This window comes from Syzygium oleosum, unplaced genomic scaffold, assembly GCF_021117445.2.
Source record: "Syzygium oleosum isolate NSW1041296 unplaced genomic scaffold, Sole_v2.1 Sole_v2.05, whole genome shotgun sequence".
In the NCBI taxonomy this organism is placed as follows: Eukaryota; Viridiplantae; Streptophyta; class Magnoliopsida; order Myrtales; family Myrtaceae; genus Syzygium; species Syzygium oleosum.
Window position 1 is genome coordinate 6,951,927 of NW_026607489.1, and position 22,910 is coordinate 6,974,836.

Consider the following 22,910-nt stretch of genomic DNA (forward strand, 5'->3'; position numbering starts at 1 on the left):
ATCATAAAAGATGAAAGGGGCGTTAATTTTCTGGAAGACAACCAACCATTTAATTGCCCTAAGAACTATAATTGACAAGTCTTAAACAAGTGAAATGTATTATCTATCTTTGACATTTTTTAATGTCTTCTGAACGTCACTCGCATCAAAGTTTAATAATGACCAAATTTATTTTTGGGATGGTTGGTTGTTGGCCGGAATAGCTAAGGTTGAATAAACTGATTGAGAGGGAAGTCATAATTTAGTGATATATTTGAAAAAAATTAAATTGCAATATACCCTATAACAAAGTTTGATAATCCAAAATGTAAAAGCAATTAAATTGAAATATAAGTCTCTCTCATCAGCAAGCATTTAGTTTGTCTAAATATTCCTGGGCAATGCTCAAATTTAAACTAAATCATAGTATAGATGAATATCATGACCAATTGCAGCATAGATAGTTTGTTTCTAGAAAAAAAGAAAGCATATTAAAACCTGCAAAAGCCATTTATTACATAAATCAAACATTCATTAAATAAGACCCTGTCATAACAAAGTTCACTCGACTAAGGGAAAGGCAACAAAACAACCCAGTCAGGAGTTAACTGAACCATGATCTACCCAGAAAATCGAAAACTCATTCACCCAAATTTAACAGGTACCTGTACTTTTTTTTCTGCTTTGCAATCCATGCTTCGTATATCTTCAACACAAGGTGTGGCTCCTTTTCAGTGAGTTCCGAGATTTCTCGACCTTTTTGGAGATTATCCATGTTGTTCGTGATTAAGGACAAGGTGGCCTCAAGGAGAAGCTTTGCATTGTGGTGGTGTGTAAAGGCATACCTTTTGATCGAGTTGCACCGTTAGAAGATCACAAGCCATTTGCTTATCGAGGCATGCCTCAGCGGAATAAAGATAGTTGACAAATGCTGGAGGACATCATACGTACTATATTTATCTTGATGGTGCTGCTTCAGGTATGTTCCATCTCATTCTGGAGCATTGCTTTAAACATTGGGGAACGGCTTGCCTGATTGTAAATAGTTAATCAAAAAGCAAGAAAACTCGATAGAAAATGTTTATGCATCTTGTCAAAAAAGAGTCTAAATTAAGAAAATATGAATTTTATGTGCATGCGAGCAAAGTTCTCATCAATTACAAAAATAATGAAATTAAGTCCCCACAAAAGAGCATAAGGGCCAAAAGAAGATAAAGCTTCTTATATAACTCCTATCTGCCTCAAATAAAATGAAAAATCTGAGAAACTTGACGCAGACAATTGAATTTTGAATTTCATGGCACTCTTGCAGAAGATCCATATCCACGATAAGGTCTCCCAAAAGAGTATCTTCCCTTACGTTCCTTGCTTCATTCCGGCATCAGTTGCCTTGACTTGGCAGAAATTAAGACTCCCAAACAAAGGTTGAGCATTCAGTGGTTCTCTTCACCCAGAAATACTCTAAGATATCTTCATCGCCTAATTGACCACTTACCCAATCTATCGTCACCCTATTAGAATTTGGAGCAAAACATTCGAACCCACCCAAAGTTAATTACAAACAAATGGAAGCTTAATCGCTGGGGACTAAACATCTCTGTCTCTTCTGAAATTTCCTAGTTTAAACGGAGATGGGAGCAAAAACAAAGAAAAACCCAAACTTCAGGCCATGAAATCAATGAACCTTGGCAATGCTTACCAGAATGGCCCTGTGAGACGGAACAGGCTTCGACTGGCCTCCATTGGGACCGTTTTTGACGGCGGCGACCAAGACGACGTCGGTGAACCCAAGACCATGGGGGTCGGTTTGAATCCAGAGTCTCAGGAAGAAGTTCTTGGCCTTCAAGTCTTCGATCTCTCGCTTGTACTCCTCTGCGGTCTTGCCGACTTTCTCATAGCACTTTTTGCAAAAAGTAGGAGTTGCGCCAGACGTACTTTGCCTCGCATGCCTTGCACCGCATGCGCTGGGTCCCCGACGTGTCGGAGGACGAGGACGAGTCCGGGTGAAAGCGCCCTGCTCTCGGCATTTATCAGAGTCAGTGATCAGTAGGGGTTCGTGAGAGCTAATTCTCTTGCAAAACCTCGGACTTATCTTATAACATGCAAAATTGAAAAAAAAAAACACATGGTAATAATCAGGGAAATAATATTCTTACAACAGAGAGTATCTTTTCTCAACTTTTGCGAAATCTCTTATTTAATTGGATAGGTTTATCTTTAAAACTCTTTCGCAATTAATTTCCATTAAGATTTTCTAACAATTACATAGACAAAAATAACCTCTATCAAATTGAATATTCTTGGGATAAGTGTATTGGAAGTTCTAATATTTGTCACGAAAGTGCAATTGAGTCATAAAACTTTTAAAAAGTGCAATTGAATCCTAAAACTTGTCAAATTGGTACAATCAAATCCTTACTTTGATTGCACTTTTTGAAATTTTTAGGACTCAATTGTATTTTCGAGACAAGTTTTAGGATTTGATTATATTTTTTGAAAGTTGTAGGACTCGATTGCACATTCATTACAAGTTTTCGGATTCAATTGCACTTTTTGAAAATTTTATGACTCAATTGTACTTTCGTGATAAGTTTTAGGACTTCTAATACACTTATCCCAATATTCTTTAAAAGAAGTACGCACTCACTTATGTTTCTTTCTTTCTTCCATGACCAAAAAATATAAGGAAAATGAGTACTTGACTGTACCGTTAGTTTACAAAGTGGTCAGTCCAACCACAATCGCAAGTTTTAAAGTTGGAAACTGAAAGACTCACTTAACCGGTTTCATATTTTTATTATTTAAAAAAGCTAAGATGAGTTCCCGTTTTATTTAAAGAAACAATTATATTTCCTTTTCCATTCCATGTATCTTCTTTTCTTAATATAGTTGTCTTTTTTATTTTATTTTTGTGCTTTTTTGTACTCAACCATGTGATAGTATAACGCAAGCACGAAGTGATTAAAGCAAATAACTTATTGAAATCTATTTAATATATATTACAGTGAAATGAAAAAGTAAACGATAAAACCAGATATACGTTATTCACAAAAAAATACATTACTTATAATTCAATGAGTATATGTTGACACCTATTTTTTAATTTGCCCAAAATTAAATACACAAAATTTAGGAGTTAAATTTCTTTAATTCCTAAAACAAAAAATATTTCTATTTAAATGCATTGCATATAGACATTAGGCATATGTGCATTAATAGGGCATATTAGAGCATATTTTCTTAAATTTTAAACAAAAATTTAAAAAAAAAAATTCGAAATCGATTCGGGCCGGGTCGAAGCTGGGCCGACCCGGCCCTTTTCTTCCTTTTTCTTTTTTCCTCCTGCGCGGGCCCAAATCGTTTCCTTTTTTTTTCTTTTTCTTTTTCCTCCGCGCGGACTGGGCCTGGCCCGGCCCAACTGCTTCCTCTCTTCCTTCTCCCCCGTCCACGGTCGCTCTCTCTCCCCTGTTCACCCCTGCAGTCGGCCGCAGAACGTGAGCGGCTGAGCGCCTCCGCGCCGTCGCTATCTGGCCAGAGGAAGGCCGAAGAGGCACGCCGACGGGACTGGCATTAATTGCCAGTCCCGTCCTCCCCGATTTCCAGGGGCTCTCCCTTATCCCCTTCTTCCTCTCCTCCCCGTCTCGGGGCACCTTGACAGAATCGGCCCCCCCTCTGCACCGGCCTAATGGCCGCGAAAGTCATGGTAGGAGCAGAGGCCGGTGCAGAGCATTGAATGGAGCAGAGAAGGGCGTCGTCGTCGTCGAATATACAGACCAGAGAGAGGAGAGAGAGAGGGGGGGTCTTTTCTCGGTCGGTTTGAGCATAGAGAGAAAACAGAGAGTCCCAGAGAGAATAAAAAAAAAACAGAGAAGAGAGAGGAGCCTGGGAGCGTCTCGCAGGTCCCAGCCGGTCTCGCTGTCTACAGCAAGCCGACCGGCAACCCCCGGAAACACCCCCGGTCGGCCGTTTTACAAAAAACAGAGCAGAGAGAAGCCGAGAGAGAAAGAGAGAGATCGGGTGAAAATTTTCCGATATTTTGGCTTACAGGTGGAATAACACAGCCGCAGGAGTGCCCCCGGCGAGCCAGAGTTGCCAACGATCCACCGAGCCGACGTCCCCGACCGATTGGTCATTCTCGGCCAAAACAAAGCACCGGAGGAGAGGGAGAGATTGAGCGAAAATAGAGAGATAGAGAGTGAACTGAGAGTCCTCGGGCCGTGAGAAGAAGCCCGTCGCCTCGCCAACGCCCCCCTGACCAGCCGGAAGCCCCTCCGTACGCGCCGTCGACCGGTGAGCTTTCCCGGGGTCCCGTCCGCCTCTGTTCTCCCCTGTTTTTATGCTCGGTTTGGCCGGGACCCGCGCCGGCCGTTTCGCGCGAGTCCCGGCCCATACCGCCGTCCCCCGCCGTCCGTGTGTCGTCACCGAAGGTATGTTGGGTCGCCTGAGTCCACCAGTTCGCCGGAACAGGTCGGAATATCTCTGTTTTGGTCACGCACGCCGAGTGTTTGTTGAAATGCCTCAGTGAGGCCGGTTTTTAATTCGGTCGCCGGCCGGCGAGCGGTGGTCGGACGGCAACCCAGGTGGCCGGCGAGGCTTGGCGGCGTTCCCAGAGGCCGGTTTTGGGCCGGCGGAGGTCTGGGTCAGCCGGCGGACGGCCAATTTTGGCTCCCGCCGGTGCCTCACCCCCCGCGGGTCTGCGTGGTCGGGTCGGGCCCGGCCGGATCGGCCCGACGCGACCAGGCAGATCAACGCCCGGGTCGGATCCGCCCGACCCGGTTTTATTATAATATTATTTTTAAAAAAATAAAAAATAAAAAAATTTTAAAAAAATTTAAATAAAAAAATTTAAAAAAAATTAAATTAAATTTTTTTTCTTCTTCTTATGTATTATTATTATTTTTTATTTTTTTTTTCGAAAATTTTTTTTTTTAAAAAAATCTTTTTCTTTTTTTTTAAATTATGTTATATCTAAGTGTTTAATTTATCGTAGTATTATTATGCATATTTTTGTCTTGTTTAAATTAGACAAGCCTGAGGTTGCACGGTAGTGTTTTGCATGTTATTTTTATTATCGCTGTATTATTATGCATGTTTTTTAATACAATCGCATGAGTTGTGTTTTGAATGTCATCTGACTTAGTTAAGGTTAGAACCTTAGGCTGCATGAATTGTTGTGTTCCTGACTGCTGATCGTTTCTGATTATGCACTCGCTTGATCACCTCACATGTTAGGAGAAAGGTCCTAAAATCAATCTAAATTGCCTGACAAATGTTTTCAGAAATGAACAGGGTAAAATGGTACCGAAAGGGCATTAGTTATCCAACTAGTGTAACCAAGTCCCCGAACTCATTTAATCTCTGGTTCGTAGGAATAGGGTGATTCTCCCATCACCCTATTTGGGTTTCTAATCGACCCACCCCAAATCGATTAGTGGCGACTCCTTGATATAAACCACTTGCATGTTAAAAACTTAAACCCTAAGTCGCGATATGGTATGGGCTTAGGAGAGCCCGAGTTAAGTCCCGAACCTAGACTTAGCACGTACCAGGCGAGCCCCCCTTTTTTGCATGTTCGATAAAAAAGGGCTCGGGAGTTCGGTCGCGACAGACTGGCGACTCCGCTGGGGAAATGCATTTTTTAAAGTGGACTTAAGCCAAAAAATTTTATCCTGTTCAAAATAATTTTTGTTTGGCAGCAAGGACTCCAGGTATGATCCTGACATTAAGGTGTTATTTGTCTTGCAGGTTCGAATTGATTATTTATAATTTGTTGTGCATGCTTTAATGATTTAGCACTACACCGTTGCACACACAATCACGCTGCCGGACCTGGGCCGCGATAGGGCATGTTAGGATGGTGTTAAGAAAGATACGACCTCGAACGCGAGCCCGCGATGTAGAGGTTGCCTTTCTTTTCCCCGAAATTTATTTCTAAAAATTGTAAAGAAGTATCTTTAGCCGCTATTCGCGTGACTATAAGATATTCCTTTCGATTTGGCCGAGGTTAAAAGGACTTGACACCAACGCGAGACTGCGACGGTCAGGCACCCTTTTAATTTCATTTTGCTGAGCCAGTCTAGATAGAAATCGAACCTCACTCCTCATGTGCATGTTATTGTGATTGCCATGGTTCAAGGAAAGGTATATATTCTGTCCCTTCTCATTTTTATTATTCAGCCTACTTATTTATTTGATTTGTTAATGTTAGGCCACCTGTTGATTGCAGTCTATATACCAGGGATACGCTTATTGCGGAGCTTGTCCGTAAAAATAAACGCCTCCGAGAGACCGTGATTTCCCCATCGTTTATAAAATGAGTATCCGGGAAGGGCACCCTTTTGTTAAAAGCCTCTGTCTTTTATATTTCCTAGTAATTATGTTCAGGGATTTTGGTTATCTCCTGTAAAAATGTTTATGGGTTGTACAAATGTTAATATAACTCGGGCCGTTTTTTATGCTTTAAATAAAATTTTTGCCCCTTAATGACACCATCGCGGCCTTCGGCCCAGTGGTATCCGGGGATGTAGCGTCACGGTCCGAGGCGACCGGGGTTCGAACCCCGGGGACGCCGCCTGTAATGTTAATATTAATAAAAACCCTTTTTGCTTATTTTTTCTTTGTAAATAAAGAAAATATGCAATAATAATATGACTAAGTCATAGAATGATTCTTTATTGGACATTATACTCATTCATATACGCGTTTTCGCAGGTAGTTACAAAAAATGGCCGAAGAAAATGTCCGCCTCAATAACATGGAAGATGAGATGAAAATGGTCATCAATACGATCCAAAATCTCACAAAGCAGGTGGAATCCATTCATGGCAAGCTCACACCTACGCCTGCAGCAGTTGAGGTGGTGTTATCACCACCGTCTACAGGAAAAGACGAAGCCTCCGCCAGCGACAATAAAATGCCCCCGCTAGAGGACGATCCGCTTCCCCTTGCTGTCAGGAAGCCTGAACTTGAAGCTGTACCAATGACAGAACAGGACAAACGCCTTGCAAAAGTCGAGGAGATGCTGAAACAGCTACAAGGCCCGCAGAATGCTGTCCCACTTGACCTGTCTATATACAAACAGGTCAAAGTACCAGAAAAGTTCAAGATGCCGAAATTCGAGAAGTATGATGGCACCTCATGCCCCAGACATCATCTGCACATGTATCATGTGTGGATGACTCAGTACGTTGATAATGAACCCCTCATGATTCAGACCTTTCAAGCGAGTTTGACGGGACCAGCCTTGACATGGTATATGTCGAAGGATGTGGATACTTTTAAGTCTTGGGATGATACCGCTGATGCATTCCTCAAGCATTATCAATTCAACCTCGACGTCACCTTTACTCGTGACGATCTGGAACACGCTGAGAAGAAGAAGAGTGAGTCCTTCAAAGAGTATGCCACCAGATGGAGAAACTTGGCCGCCCAGGTTACCCCACAACTCACTGATCATGAACAAGTGAAGTTGTTCATAAAGTCTCTTCCATATGAATACAGACACCGCCTGGTTGGTGCCACTGCTGAATCCCTTAATCGTCTTGTTCCTGTGGGTGAACGAATCGAAATGGGATTGCGTGAGGGGTGGTTTACAGACCCCACTTCCACAAGCAAGAAACTCGGTATGAAGAAGGAGAAAGAACCCCTGACAGATGCGGATGTTGCATACACCCAAACCGTTCGTCCTTCCCCAATGATTCAGATAAGCAGTGGACAGCAACCGGCCTCAGGCCGCAAGCCGCCCCAAAGGCGAAATAACAAAAAGCAGTTCACGCCACTCCCTTTGCCTATGTCTCAGATCCTGCCTATTCTCCTGGAAAAGAGGTTGCTTGCTAAAGAGCCAAAGCGTGAAAATCCTGAGCGTTTCCCCAACTACGATCCCTCCAAGGCATGTGACTATCATTTGGGTGAAATGGGACATTCCGTCAATGATTGTGCTGTCTTAAAAAATAAGGTCCAGAAATTGCTGGATGCAAAGATGTTTTCATTCCGCAACGCACCACCCAATCAAGCAGGAGGCACGGATGTCGTCATTGAGTAAACTGTAGACTCAATTTTCCTCCTTTAGAATAGATGCATATTTAATAGTTTGAATCCTCCTATGTAGGAGCTTTTCTTGCTTTCTAAAGTCCCAGTTGTTTTCTAAGATTCCCAGTTTTCTGATTTTTGTAATTATGCGTGGAATTTTAGTATTGCAATTTCCATTCCAACAAATGTAATTCGCCTGAACTATTCAAAAGAATTACAAATGTTTTGTTTTGAGGGCCTGAGGAAGTATCCCAAACCGGCCCGTTGATGATATCCAGCCATGTAAAGGAAAGTATTCTGAGGCCCGAGCTTCCTCATGCTTCCTCGTTTCTAAGCTTTTGAAAATAAAACAAACGTTTTATCATTTTTCAAAAGGACAAAAAAGAATAGTGGAAAAGCATGCGTGCTCATAGCCCTGTTTGTTTTTCTAACGCGCTCACTTCGTGTCTCAGAGCATACTCCTTTTTGATTTGTTATTACAAATGGGACATTTGAAAATGACACAAACTGAAGAGCACATCAGACCCTGGTGATGATAGCGGACCAACTCATAGGGGCAGTCCGAGCGAAGATCATCCAATCTTCAAATGAAACATGGGGCAAATCTCACTACTACCAATGGGTGATATCAACTCCAGAAAGTCAAAGAGAATGCTGACCATTCCTTGACCCCATGATGAGCGAAACATCATTTCGTACAAAAGTCGGGGGCAGATCAAGAAAAGATTATCCCTTTTGAAAGAAAAGGTATGTCTTATTCCTTAACAAATTTTGAAAATGACATTCCATCCCTTTTCTTTTGCAGATAATGAACTGGGGAACATGCTAGACTCTGACGTGCTATCGAGCCGGATAGAGCACCAATGTCTCTCGAATGAAACATGACGAAGAAGTGCTTAATTGGAAGAGTAGACTAGGGGGCATGCGATCTCCCAGTCCATCAAAAAGGGTGTATTTCGTTCCTAAAGTTCATCCACTTTAGCAAAGAAATGACATATCTTTTCCTTTTACATAGGGCAAAATTGAGTAAAGAACACTCATGGTACAAGCAGCTGGAAAGGACTTTGCATATGATAAAATGGCGTCAAGGCAGATCCTGACAACCACAGAAGTCTCGATGGTAGTCATGCCCATGTTCGTCAAAGACCTTTAAAGCAGAGATTAGCTTTGCTGCGAAGTTCCCCATGCAAGCAATTGCACATGCCTTGTGCAGTCAGGAATCGGAGCATTAACGAGAAACTCTTCAGCATGCTGGAATCGCATTGACACAGCCTGCTCTGACAATAGAACCCTCTATTTGGAAGCACCCCTAACTATAGAGGATTTCATTCGAGCTTCGAGACCAAGAGTATGGAGAAGCAGACTGAGACAAAGAAGGCTGAACAAAGTAAAGAGGAGAAAAGGCTCTGCTAGCTTTGAAGGCAAAACGGAAGAAGGGTAATTTGTATCGTTCTCAATTTACCCTCAATCCTCTCATTTCTAACATAAGCTCCTGTTTTTGTTAGGAGGAATTATCGACATCCGAGGAAACTCAAGGAGTTGTCAGTTTGATCTCAAATGAGGGAAATCACGAAGGGTAATGTTGTATCGTTCCCAATTCCTGTCCCTCAAAGAGCCGTTCATTAACACAGTCTTTCTTATTGCCTTACAGGTTTGTCTCGTCGCCATTGCAGCACAGGTAAGTATCTCTTTCCCTACAAACTCTTCTCATAAGAGTAGAACGAAACAAAGGAAAAGGAAACATGTTAAAGCAAACAAATGTTTAACTTCCCCCAAGTGCATCGCATGTCTCTTGGAAAGAATTTCGCATGATAATTTTACCTGTTTAATTCACCAATTCCCTGTGAAAATTTTGACAATTCGACGAATGGTGTCAAACTACTCCGAGGTATTGAACGAGATGTGTCAGGATGATGAGAGGCAATCCTTACCCTATACACATTCTCAAGTACCAAACCCATGTAAGATGAGCGAAAAGGTTCCACTTTTACAAGGTAAAGGGGTTTCTCGCATAAGGTACGGTAGCCAAAATGACGAGAGGCAGTTCATTTCTCTGCCCCATACACTACCATTAATCCTTTGCTTGACCATTTGAGCCCATACACTTGGAGGTTCTTTTTAAATCACCCCTGTCAAGAACCACCCCACATTGGGCCAGCTTGAGTTAAATCGGCATCACAGGGAGGATTCCAATGCAGAGGAAGCAAGATGAGTGTTCCTCCCCTTTTCGATCACCGCCCCTGTGACTTCGGCCTCGTCGTTTTCACGGATCCGGTGGTCCTCGACAGAGTCTTCCAAGACAAGCACGTCATCGACGGCCGGACAGTCGAGGCTAAGAGGGCTTTGTCAAGAGAGAAGCAGCAAACTAAAGCTTGTCCAAAATGTCAACATCTTATTGATAACGGTGATGAGCAAGACAAGAAGGATGAGGAGTTTGTAATATCTAAAATTTTCTATGATCATCACCGCAATGCTCTCACAAGGTGACAAAGATGAATAGGAATTTTCTTGCTCTCATTTGCATTAATCTTTGAGTGTTTTTATTGCAGATGAACTTTCACAATAATTTAAGTGCTTTAGGATGACGAAGAGCGGTTCTTCTTCTATCCCATACACTCATATCCCTTGCTAGCCCAATTGAGCCAGCGATTTCATTTCGTACCAACCCAGTTGGTGATCATCCCCTACACCGGGGCAAGGCAAAAGTCACCACAGCTCGAGCATCAAGGTCCAAAGTACCAAATCAAGATGAAGACTCCAAGAGCCTAATAACATTGTCTGCTCAAACTTGTTTAGGCTAGTCCTGACAACACCAAAAGAGCAGTAAAAAATGCTAAAAACTTGGGGCATGAAAAAGCAGTGTGCCTGGTAAAAGCAAGGCCAATGCCCATGAATAAAAAAACAAAGAAAAAGAAAAAGGAGAAGAAGAAAAACGATGAAAAGACGACCCCAAAGGGTTAAACTTGAGTTCTTCTTCGATACAAATTCCTACTTTAGGAACTCTGTCTTGACAAAAATCTGTCACATGATAGATGAAGACAAGCTTATTCTTGAGAAAGTAATTGGAACAGGGATAGAATGGTATCCAGGAAAATGCTTGACGCAGAAGCTCCTCAAGAAAATGTTGTCAAAGATGCTAAAACACGGGATTACCCAGGGAGTTGTCCAAGAGGATCCTGATGATGAAGAAAAAGACAGGTGACAATGCCAAGATGATCACCAACTCTCACCCTTACACACATTTTTGAGCCTAACGATCCTTTCGTTTCTCAACCTGTGAACCGAGCCCACGTTACGTCCCTCATGAAGTCTCTTCTGACTAGGACACTTGAATTAACGTGAAATTTCAAATGTTTATAAACAACGCTCGAGGAAGTGCGAGCAAGACTATTTCTATCTCATTTTGCAGGGTTCTTGACTTGTAAACCCGGAGATGATTACAGAATATTTTCTTTCATGGCCTTGACTCGGACAATCTCCTTCGTTAAGCCATTGACCAAGCCTATATTACAACCCTGAAAAAGACCTCTCAGATTGGCAGCGTCGTACTGCTTGCGAGAAAACTCAGACCCTTGCAGATGTGATAACGGTCAGATTGAGTGTTTTCGATGTTCCCGCATTAATGGACGGGACAAATAGCCCTTTTCAATGAGAGCGAGTGGAAAGTCCTTTTTGACTGAGAATCCCTCGTTTAGCATCTCGAGAAGTCCACCTCTCAAGCGAAAATTGTCTTGATTGACCCTCGGTGGATGTTTGGTGATGCAAACATGGCAAAATCATCATGCATAAACTTTCAAATACACATTCTAGGATAGCCTAGCTTGTCTATCCCCGATGAATGTATGTATGTTTGCACTATCCCTCTTTGACAGGTAAAATATCCTCAAAGACTCAAAGAACATATGACCTTTGGAGCGTCTCCAAAGATGTCACAGAAAATTTCTTCCGCTCCCCAAGTGGAATTGACACAGCATGCTTTTGCTGCTCAGAGTTCTAATCCCCAGTGATAGAACACGAAAATTCGGGCGCAGGAGAAGCCCTCACTATCATCACAAAAGAGATGCCCTGAAAAAGGTCGGGTATTCAGCAGATGATACATCAAACCTCCGGGTAAGAAATCCCAGGTATTTCATCAGATTTCTTTTCAAACTACCCAGAAGGTAAACGGGGTGTTTCTTTGAAAAAGAAAAGCATCTTGACTAGCTGGTCAAGATATTTCATACGATATTCAAGAATAGCCTCAATTGTCTATTTCTCCGATGAATACGTATGTCTTTGTACAAAGAAAAACTTGTCTGACAGGAAACACGCCCTTAAGAGGCAGGAACGTGCCTAGGTAAGTACATTTTACCCATGCCTGATTCCAAAAATCCATGTACCTACGATTGTTATGGTACCCTCTGAACATCGGATTGACCCCGTTGTTCACCCTCTGAACATCGGATTGACCCCTTTGTTCACCCTCCTGAGCATGGAACTGACTCCCTCTGTTCACATCAAGTCTTTTCAGGTACCCCTTGTGATGCAGGTACTTTGGTAAAGCAAAATCCAGTCAGTCAAGGCGACCGAAGAAAGGTTCGGGTCCTAGACAGACAAAATCCAGTCAGTCAAGGCGACCGAAGAAAGGTTCGAGTCCTAGACAGACCAAATGAAATCCAGTCAAGGCGATCGAAGAAAGGTTCGGGTCCTAGGCAAGCGATTTCCCCAGTCGAGGCAACCGAAGGTAGATTCGGGTCCGAGACAAATGAAATCCAGTCAAGGCGACCGAAGATAGGTTCAGGTCCTAGGCAAGCGATTTCCCCAGTCAAGGCGACCGAAGAAAGGTTCGGGTCCTAGACAAATGAAATCCAGTCAAGGCGACCGAAGATAGGTTCGGGTCCTAGGCAAGCGATTTCCCCCAATCAAGGCGACCGAAGAAAGGTTCGGGTCCGAGACAAACGAAATCCAGTCAAGGCGACCGAAGATAGGTTCGGGTCCTAGGCAAGCGATTTCCCCCGTCAAGGCGACCGAAGATAGGTTCGGGTCCTAGACAAACCATTTTTCCCGTCAAGGCGACCGAAGACAGGTTCGGGTCCTCGACACACAATATCAACTATCTGGAATTACTCTACCCTTCGGCAAGGTAAGTAGCCCCAGGTATGTTTTTGTTTGCTTTAGCATGCATCATCTTATATCGCATCATAAAAATGGGACTCCGGTCTCGCCAAAAATAACATTCATTGAACATGCATGGGCCAAATTTAGGTGCCATTTTATCTTTGAACGTAACCTCTGCGAGCTCAATCTCTGCGAGCTCACCTTCAAAGAGGGGCAGCTGTTGACACCTATTTTTTAATTTGCCCAAAATTAAATACACAAAATTTAGGAGTTAAATTTCTTTAATTCCTAAAACAAAAAATATTTCTATTTAAATGCATTGCATATAGACATTAGGCATATGTGCATTAATAGGGCATATTAGAGCATATTTTCTTACATTTTAAACAAAAATTTAAAAAAAAAAAAATTCGAAATCGATTCGGGCCGGGTCGAAGCTGGGCCGACCCGGCCCTTTTCTTCCTTTTTCTTTTTTCCTCCTGCGCGGGCCCAAATCGTTTCCTTTTTTTTTCTTTTTCTTTTTCCTCCGCGCGGACTGGGCCTGGCCCGGCCCAACTGCTTCCTCTCTTCCTTCTCCCCCGTCCACGGTCGCTCTCTCTCCCCTGTTCACCCCTGCAGTCGGCCGCAGAACGTGAGCGGCTGAGCGCCTCCGCGCCGTCGCTATCTGGCCAGAGGAAGGCCGAAGAGGCACGCCGACGGGACTGGCATTAATTGCCAGTCCCGTCCTCCCCAATTTCCAGGGGCTCTCCCTTATCCCCTTCTTCCTCTCCTCCCCGTCTCGGGGCACCTTGACAGAATCGGCCCCCCCTCTGCACCGGCCTAATGGCCGCGAAAGTCATGGTAGGAGCAGAGGCCGGTGCAGAGCATTGAATGGAGCAGAGAAGGGCGTCGTCGTCGTCGGATATACAGACCAGAGAAAGGAGAGAGAAAGGGGGGGTCTTTTCTCGGTCGGTTTGAGCATAGAGAGAAAACAGAGAGTCCCAGAGAGAATAAAAAAAAAACAGAGAAGAGAGAGGAGCCTGGGAGCGTCTCGCAGGTCCCAGCCGGTCTCGCTGTCTACAGCAAGCCGACCGGCAACCCCCGGAAACACCCCCGGTCGGCCGTTTTACAAAAAACAGAGCAGAGAGAAGCCGAGAGAGAAAGAGAGAGATCGGGTGAAAATTTTCCGATATTTTAGCTTACAGGTGGAATAACACAGCCGCAGGAGTGCCCCCGGCGAGCCAGAGTTGCCAACGATCCACCGAGCCGACGTCCCCGACCGATTGGTCATTCTCGGCCAAAACAGAGCACCGGAGGAGAGGGAGAGATTGAGCGAAAATAGAGAGATAGAGAGTGAACTGAGAGTCCTCGGGCCGTGAGAAGGAAGCCCGTCGCCTCGCCAACGCCCCCCTGACCAGCCGGAAGCCCCTCCGTACGCGTCGTCGACCGGTGAGCTTTCCCGGGGTCCCGTCCGCCTCTGTTCTCCCCTGTTTTTATGCTCGGTTTGACCGGGACCCACGCCGGCCATTTCGCGCGAGTCCCGGCCCATACCGCCGTCCCCCGCCATCCGTGTGTCGTCACCGAAGGTATGTTGGGTTGCCTGAGTCCACCAGTTCGCCGGAACAGGTCGGAATATCTCTGTTTTGGTCACGCACGCCGAGTGTTTGTTGAAATGCCTCAGTGAGGCCGGTTTTTAATTCGGTCGCCGGCCGGCGAGCGGTGGTCGGACGGCAACCCAGGTGGCCGGCGAGGCTTGGCGGCGTTCCCAGAGGCCGGTTTTGGGCCGGCGGAGGTCTGGGTCAGCCGGCGGACGACCAATTTTGGCTCCGCCGGTGCCTCCCCCCCCCCCCGCGGGTCTGTGAATTCGGGTCAGACTGACCCGGATCAGCCGACCCGACCCGGGTCGGATCCGTTGACCCGGGTCGGTTCCGACCGACCCGGATCAGCCTATCCGACCCGGGTCAACGCCCGGGTCGGATCCGTTGACTCGGGTCGGTCGAACCGACCCGGATCAGCCGATCCGACCCGGGTCAACGCCCGGGTCGGATCCGTTGACCCGGGTCGGTTCCGACCCGGATCCGCCCGACCCGGTTTTATTATAATATTATTTTTAAAAAAATAAAAAATAAAAAAAATTTAAAAAAAATAAATAAATTAAATTTTTTTTCTTCTTCTTCTGTATTATTATTATTTTTTATTTATTTTTTTTTTCGAAAAAAAAACTTTTTCGTTTTTTTAAATTATGTTATATCTAAGTGTTTAATTTATCGTAGTATTATTATGCATATTTTTGTCTTGTTTAAATTAGACAAGCCTGAGGTTGCGCGGTAGTGTTTTGCATGTTATTTTTATTATCGCTGTATTATTATGCATGTTTTTTAATACAATCGCATGAGTTGTGTTTTGAATGTCATCTGACTTAGTTAAGGTTAGAACCTTAGGCTGCATGAATTGTTGTGTTCCTGACTGCTGATCGTTTCTGATTATGCACTCGCTTGATCACCTCACATGTTAGGAGAAAGGTCCTAAAATCAATCTAAATTGCCTGACAAATGTTTTCAGAAATGAACAGGATAAAATGGTACCGAAAGGGCATTAGTTATCCAACTAGTGTAACCAAGTCCCCGAACTCATTTAATCTCTGGTTCGTAGGAATAGGGTGATTCTCCCATCACCCTATTTGGGTTTTTAATCGACCCACCCCAAATCGATTAGTGGCAACTCCTTGATATAAACCACTTGCATGTTAAAAACTTAAACCCTAAGTCGCGATATGGTATGGGCTTGGGAGAGCCCGAGTTAAGTCCCGAACCTAGACTTAGCACGTACCAGGCGAGCCCCCCTTTTTTGCATGTTCGATAAAAAAGGGCTCGGGAGTTCGGTCGCGACAGTATATTATTTTAATTAAGTGAATGCATAGCAATTAATAAAGATAGTCACTTGGTTTTAAAAATAAATTCAATATAAAATGTAGATATTTATATTAGTTAATAGTTTGTAATTTACTTTGAAAAATTTATGTGTAAATTAGTTATTTCTTTTGATTACAACAATGTTAAATAAACAAAAAAATGAACAATAAAAACTTGATATTGTACAATGTAGTCCTCCCATTAATTCAAGTTCAAGGACCACATTAAACATTATGCTAAAGTTAAAGGACTACATTGAACAAATTAAAAATTCAGAGATTACATTGCACATTGGGCAAAAATTTAGGGACTGTTTATGTCATTATCCCATGTGTCTATTGATATTGTACAGATTAGAACTTATTTTGAGTTTTATTCATAGATGTTTGTATTGAAGAAGTTCAAGATGTCAAAAAACGGATACATGAATATAAGCAATAGCCATAAAAGAGTAAGGAAATAATCGGAGGGCAAGCAATGACTAATAGATATATCAAATATGACACTAAAATTAATGGCGTAGTGGCCAACGTGGCTAATTATCACAATTGAGGATGACTTATATAGTAAAATTAAATGATGGAACCATTTAATTTAAAAAAAATTGGAAAAAGAATGCAAGGAAAAACAGATTGATGGAAAAGTTGAGTGAAATGAAATCAAAGAGAAAGGAACTGTTTAAATTTGATCTTCTCATTTGTATTCTTTTTTCATTTCCTTATCAGTTCTTGATTGTAATTGGAGTCCTCCTGACATGATTCGGTATTATGATGAAAAAAATTTTCTTTGACTTGCATTTAGTTAAGTTGGATATTTGACATTGCCTATGTGAATAAAATTATAATTTCACTTTTAGAAGGAAAATTAGGAAATTTAATGAATTAGTATATGAGACAATTTGAGGGTGGCAATTTGCACAAATCAAATAATGATGACTCGATTTGAACTGAATTGAAAGAAATTTTGAGCAAATTGGATCGCTAAAGTTTGGTACCACGGTGTTGTAAATCGCCACGATGAAAAATGATGTAATTACAAAACATTAGAACGTGAAGGTGTGCATTAAACTCCTTCATGGATCTTCTTCAACATTCGACATTTATCAGATTGGCCGAAATCTTTTACTCAATTAATCTCCCCCACACAAATCGGGCCAAGAGCGCCGCGTACGAATCTCGTCTCTCCACGTCTCCAACACGAGCGGCATACGTACAAAAAAAAGAATACACAGAGATTCCCCCATATTCCCCCCTACAACATTCGTACATAATAAGTCCCGACACAATCCATCAATCACTACATAATTTGATCCCGACTTTGTCCTAATCAACGTGTTAATTAATATTCCAATTAGCGGACGAACCCAACAAAGAAGTCAGCGAGATCCGTCAGACACCAAACCAAAACAACGAGAAGGAGCATGCCAAAGTTGAGTCGTATCCGTTCTTGGATTAGACCTGTGGGTTGGATCACGTTTCTCAGCGTGAAAAAGCGTGGCTACGAAGGACGAGCCTTCTTTCCAAGAATCATCTCGGAAAATAAATGGCACAATTAATGAAATTAATAATAATATATGTTAATAAAAACATATATAAGCATTACCGTGTTATCTTCTCCGTCTAAAAGTCAAGAACATTCCGAAACAAGAAAATTATCAATTCGGCTTTCTAAAGTCGTTCCTTCGGCGAAGCTTCCCGCTAACTTCCATGAAACCCTAAAAACCACTATCTCCGTCAAAGTTCACGCTGTGCACGTACGCAGACGACCGTACGACGAAGGTTCGATGTGTGTGTAAATAGACCGCAACTCCACCTCGGAGTCGTTGAATTCGAATTGTCCTCCTCCCACAGTGCCATTGGCATTTGCGCATATATCTTCTTTAGTTTTCCCCCATCCACACGAACGTATCAATCATCGACTCATTGTATACTATGTCTCGCCTCGGAACCGGAGATTTACGTCGGATTTTCGAGAACCTCGACAAGAACGGCGATGGCCAGGTGAGCCTCGAGGAGCTCAATTGGCTGCTCGAGAAAATCGGTGTCCATCACAGCGCGGACGAGCTTGAGTCATCTATAGGGAAACCAAGCCTCGACTTGGATGAGTTTTCGTACTTTTACGACTCTATATCGCCGGAAGGAGCCACGAGGAGCGATGGATTAGATTCCCGGGAGAGCGACGAAGGAGGTGCTGATCGAGAGGCTGACCTTGCCGAGGCGTTCAAAGTGTTCGATTTGAATGAAGACGGCTTCATTTCCAGCGACGAGCTCCAGAGCGTCCTCTCAAGACTAGGGTTATGGGACGAGAGAAGCGGGAGGGATTGCAATAGCATGATTCGCACGTACGATACAAACAGCGATGGGAGGCTCGATTTTGGGGAATTCAAGAGCATGATGTTGATCACAATTTCTTGATGGTATCTTCAAGGAACTGTGTGACATGTCTTGAGTCGGATTTGCTTTTATACACCGTACCGTTTCTACATAGATTTATAGCTCCATTCTTTCGCTTGGCTTCTACCATTCTCGTGCTATTCTTCCAGCTAGTTACTTTGGCCTTTTCTATATTCATATCGTCAATGCTAAATGACAGAAAACTAAAGGAATTGGAGAATTTTTGATATTGTATTGGTATATTTCAGTATACATGTACATGACCTATTTATAGTGAAAGAATAAGAAAGATAAATGGGAAACAATATATAAAAGATTACAATTCCCTATTTATCAAAATCAATCATGGATTGACTAAATCAATTAGTCAATCAAGATCGGTGCCCAATATCAGAATCTTCAATAATATCAAATCACATCTCCAACACTCCCCCTCAAGCTGGTGGCCTATATATGTCAAGGACACCCAGCTTGCTCAATAGGTGTGTATGCTGTCTTCGACATAGTGGCTTAGTAAAGATGTCTGCAGGTTGTTCCATAGTTCCAATTCCTTTTGTTACAAGGATCCTTCTCGAATCTTATTTCGGGTAAAGTGGCAATCAACTTATATGTGTTTTGTTCTCTCATGAAAAACTGGATTTGTCGCTAGTTTGAGTGCGGCATCATTGTCACAAAACAGTTCACTTGGTCCTTCGACTTGAATCCCAAAATCTAAGAGTGTCCTCGTATCCAAACTATTTCGCAAACAGTTTTTGCCATGGCTCGATACTCTGATTCAGCTGATGATAATGATACAGTTGACTGTTTCTTCGTTTTCCATGATAATAAGGACTTACCCAATTTGATGCAAAAACCAGTGATGGATCTCCTAGTCATCGGGCAAGTAGCATAGTCTGTATCGCAGTAAGCTGTCATTTTCATGTTGCAATCAGAAGACAAAAATATACCAAGTCCTGGGCATCCTTTTAAATACTTTACCACCTTCAGTGCTGCATTCATATGAGACTGTTTTGGATTATGCATGAATTGACTGAGTATTTGTACTGCATAACATATGTCAGGTCTTGTCATAGTGAGATATATCAGTTTCCCAACTAGCCGCTGATATCCCGATGGATCCTTAAGTAATGGATCATCTATAGAAGAAGATGAACCCATATCATACTCATGTGTTGTCAGTTTGGTATTCTGCTCAATTGGTATAACAGCTAGTTTACATCCTGACAATCCTGCTTCAGAAACAATCTCCAAGATAAATTTTCGTTGACTAAGGTTGATACCTTTGTCGGATCGAGCGATCTCAATGCCAAGAAAATATTTTGGAGGTCCCAGATCTTTGATATGAAAAGCAGAATGTAGATACTCTTTGAATTTTGCAACATGAGAGTCATCATTTCCCATGATAAGTATGTCGTCAACATATATCAGTAAATAAATTGATGAATTACCTGCAGTCCATGTGAATAAAGCATAATCATGTTTGGAATGTTGAAAACCTGCACTTGTTAGTGCAGCAGTGAATTTGGCATACCATTGCCTAGAAGCCTGTTTCAGCCCATACAGGGATTTACGGAGACGACATACTCGAGACTCACCCTGTCTGCGTAAACCCTGTGGAAGCTCCATATAAATTTCTTCATCGAGATCCCCATGAAGAAAAGCATTGTGTACATCCATCTGATGTAATGACCAATTGTGAATAGCGGCAATTGATAAGAAGGAACGGACTGTTACTTCTTTTGCAACTGGAGAAAAAGTCTCATGATAATCAAACCCTTCTTGTTGAGTAAATCCTTTAGCAACTAAGCAAGCCTTATATTGCTCAACAGAGCCATCAGCTTTGAATTTGATTTTGTATACCCATTTATAGCTAATTGGTTTCCGATGTGCTGGCAATGGAACGATATCCCAAGTGTGGTTTTCCATGAGGGCATTAAGTTCAGATGCCATTGCATTTTGCCATCGAGGGTCACATGCTGCTTCATTGTATGAAGATGGCTCATGTTCTTTTGAGATGCGACTAATGCAGCACATATGTTCTGGTGACAATTGACTAAATGAGACATATGAGGATATAGGATATTGTGTACCTGGAGAACTTAAAGTAGAACATATGTAGTCCTTTGTCCATGTAGGTGGACGAATGTGCCGTTTAGTGCGTCGAGGTTGCTCAATTTGGAGTTGTTCAGGTACTGGTGGAGACAATTCTTGTGCAGACTGTGGTGGAGATGACGACACTGGAGTTGAATCAATATCTGTAGATGATAATGCTAGTGATTCAACCGTGTGGCTTGGAGAATTCCTCATAACCTGTATAGGTGGTTCTGGTGTGACTAGAACATATTGAGGAATCATAGACAAGTCCTCATCTGACAAGAATTGACGCTGGTCGGATGATGACAAGGATGATTTAGATGAGGATGCCATTTCTTGAAATGGAAATACATCTTCGTGGAATGTAACATCCCTGCTTATAAAGAAATGTCTTGTAGATAGTTCCATAACTCTGTATCCTTTCTGAAGAGGAGGATATCCCATGAAAATGCATTGAATGGCACGGGGATCCATTTTATTTCGAGGGCCCACAGTTGTTGCATAACATAAACAGCCAAAAACTCTGAGATGATTAATTTCTGGCTCTTTCCCATAAAACATCTCAAAAGGTGTTCGGCCATCAAGAATTCGAGTTGGCATGCGGTTAATCAAATAGGCTGCCGTGACCACACAATCTCCCCAAAAAGTCTCAGGTATTGAAGCTTGGTATTTTAACCCTCGAGCTACTTCCAAGAGATGTCTATGCTTGCGTTCAACAACTCCATTTTGTTGTGGAGTGTAAGTGCAAGAACTTTCGTGAAGAATGCCATGAAAGGATAGAAAAGATATGCAATCAGAAGTGAAGAATTCACGTCCATTATCTGTATGAATTCGTTGGACAGATTTATCAAATTGGTTGCTGACTAGAGAAATAAATTTCGACAGATGAGAAAAAGTTTGGCTCTTAGATTGCATAAGGAAAACCCAAGTAGCTCGGGTATAATCATCAACGACTGTGAGAAAGAAGCGAGATCCATCACGATAAGGGGTATGATAGGGACCCTAGATGTCCATATGAAGTAAGGAAAAAGGACTGTTTGCTCGAGATGTACTAATTGGAAAAGATGCTCGAGATTGTTTAGCCAAAGGACATATTGGACATTTTGGATGAGGGAAGCGTGCACTATGTCCCAAGCGTTGATGAAAAAGGAGATTTTTATTATGAGTGATTGCATTACAAGAAATGCTTTTATTTAATAAATTTAAATCTCCTGGGGAATTCTTCCAGAAATATAATCCTTGTGCAACACTACCCAAGCCCATTAGCTTCCCAGTCGAAAGGTCCTGAAAGAAGCAATTTTCTGAATTGAATATGGCATAACAAGAATTGTCTTTACAGACTTTTGAGACGGAAAGGAGGTTGAATTCGAAATCGGGAATGTATAGAACATTTTTTAGGATAAAATTGGGACCAAGATGAACAGTGCCAATTTTAGTAACATAAGTAACATTCCCATTTGGAAGACGTACGGATACGGAAGATTGTGGATCATGAATGTGGGAAAATAACTTCTTATCGCAAATTATGTGGTCACTGGCTCCTGAATCGATTATCCATGCATCAACTGAAATCGAATTTGTCTTGTAAAGAAACGTACCATAGAAACTTGCATTTTTGTCGCTGGTCTTCAGTTGACTCAGAGCTTTCATAATATTCTGATATTGCTCTTGAGTAATTGTCTGATGTGTTCCATCAATTTTTTGTGCAGAGACCCTATAAGCAGAAATTTCCTTTTCCTTTTTTTCTTTATCACTTGGTCTCCCATGTAATTTCCAACATGTGTCAATGGTGTGGTGCGGGCGTTTGCAATATTCACAATATTTATTCTTGAATTTAGAATTTTGCCCACTAACCTTCCCAGACGACGTGGAATTTCGTGGGCCGTAGGATCCCTTATAGATTGGTGCCGACGTGGCCTGATGATGGCCATGGGATTCGGCTGGGCTGATGGATGAATATGGACCATCTGATTCCATGCGTTGATCCAAGCCGTCCATTCGAGAAAACCTAGGGCGTCCTTCACTTTCCTTCCCCACCGCAGCCAGTCTTCTGTCTCCAACGCTCCCAAAGGCTCTCTGTCCTCCGGTCGTCGTTTCCACCGTAGCAAGGCCGGATGGTAAGGCGGCGAGGGTGATTCCTTCTGTCATCTTCGCATGCTCGGTTGCAGCCAGCCGCTGACTCTCCTCCTGGACAGCCAATTGGTAGATCCGGCCGAGTGGTGGTGGAGGTTCCATCGCAAGGATTTGTGACCGGAAAGACGAATACGAATCGTTGAGAATCAGTAAGAACCTTGTGGCTTTCTCTCTTTCCTTCATTTCTTTGTACTGTCAAGCGTACTCTCGAGTCCCTCGAGCTGCTCCTCGGCTGCCTCGAGTTCGTTCCATAAGGCCGAGAGCCGATTGAAGCAAGAGGTAACCGAGAGGTTCC

At 42.8% G+C, this 22,910-nt stretch overlaps 1 protein-coding gene and 1 pseudogene across 1 annotated transcript; one reads left to right on the forward strand and one right to left on the reverse strand.

The window, feature by feature from the left end:
* Positions 1-585: 585 nt before the first annotated feature.
* On the reverse strand, positions 586-14,650 carry LOC115667282 (BTB/POZ domain-containing protein At4g08455-like; annotated as a pseudogene).
* Positions 14,651-17,826: 3,176 nt separating this feature from the next.
* LOC115676474 (probable calcium-binding protein CML44) lies at positions 17,827-18,559 on the forward strand. The gene has a single exon (XM_030599415.2). The coding sequence runs from the start codon at positions 17,927-17,929 to the stop codon at positions 18,407-18,409; it is 483 nt and encodes a 160-aa protein (XP_030455275.1). The 5' UTR covers positions 17,827-17,926; the 3' UTR covers positions 18,410-18,559.
* Positions 18,560-22,910: the final 4,351 nt, after the last annotated feature.

Excerpts from the sequence above, each read along its gene's own strand:
- LOC115676474 (XM_030599415.2), top strand. The coding sequence starts at position 17,927 with ATGTCTCGCCTCGGAACCGGAGATTTACGTCGGATTTTCGAGAACCTC.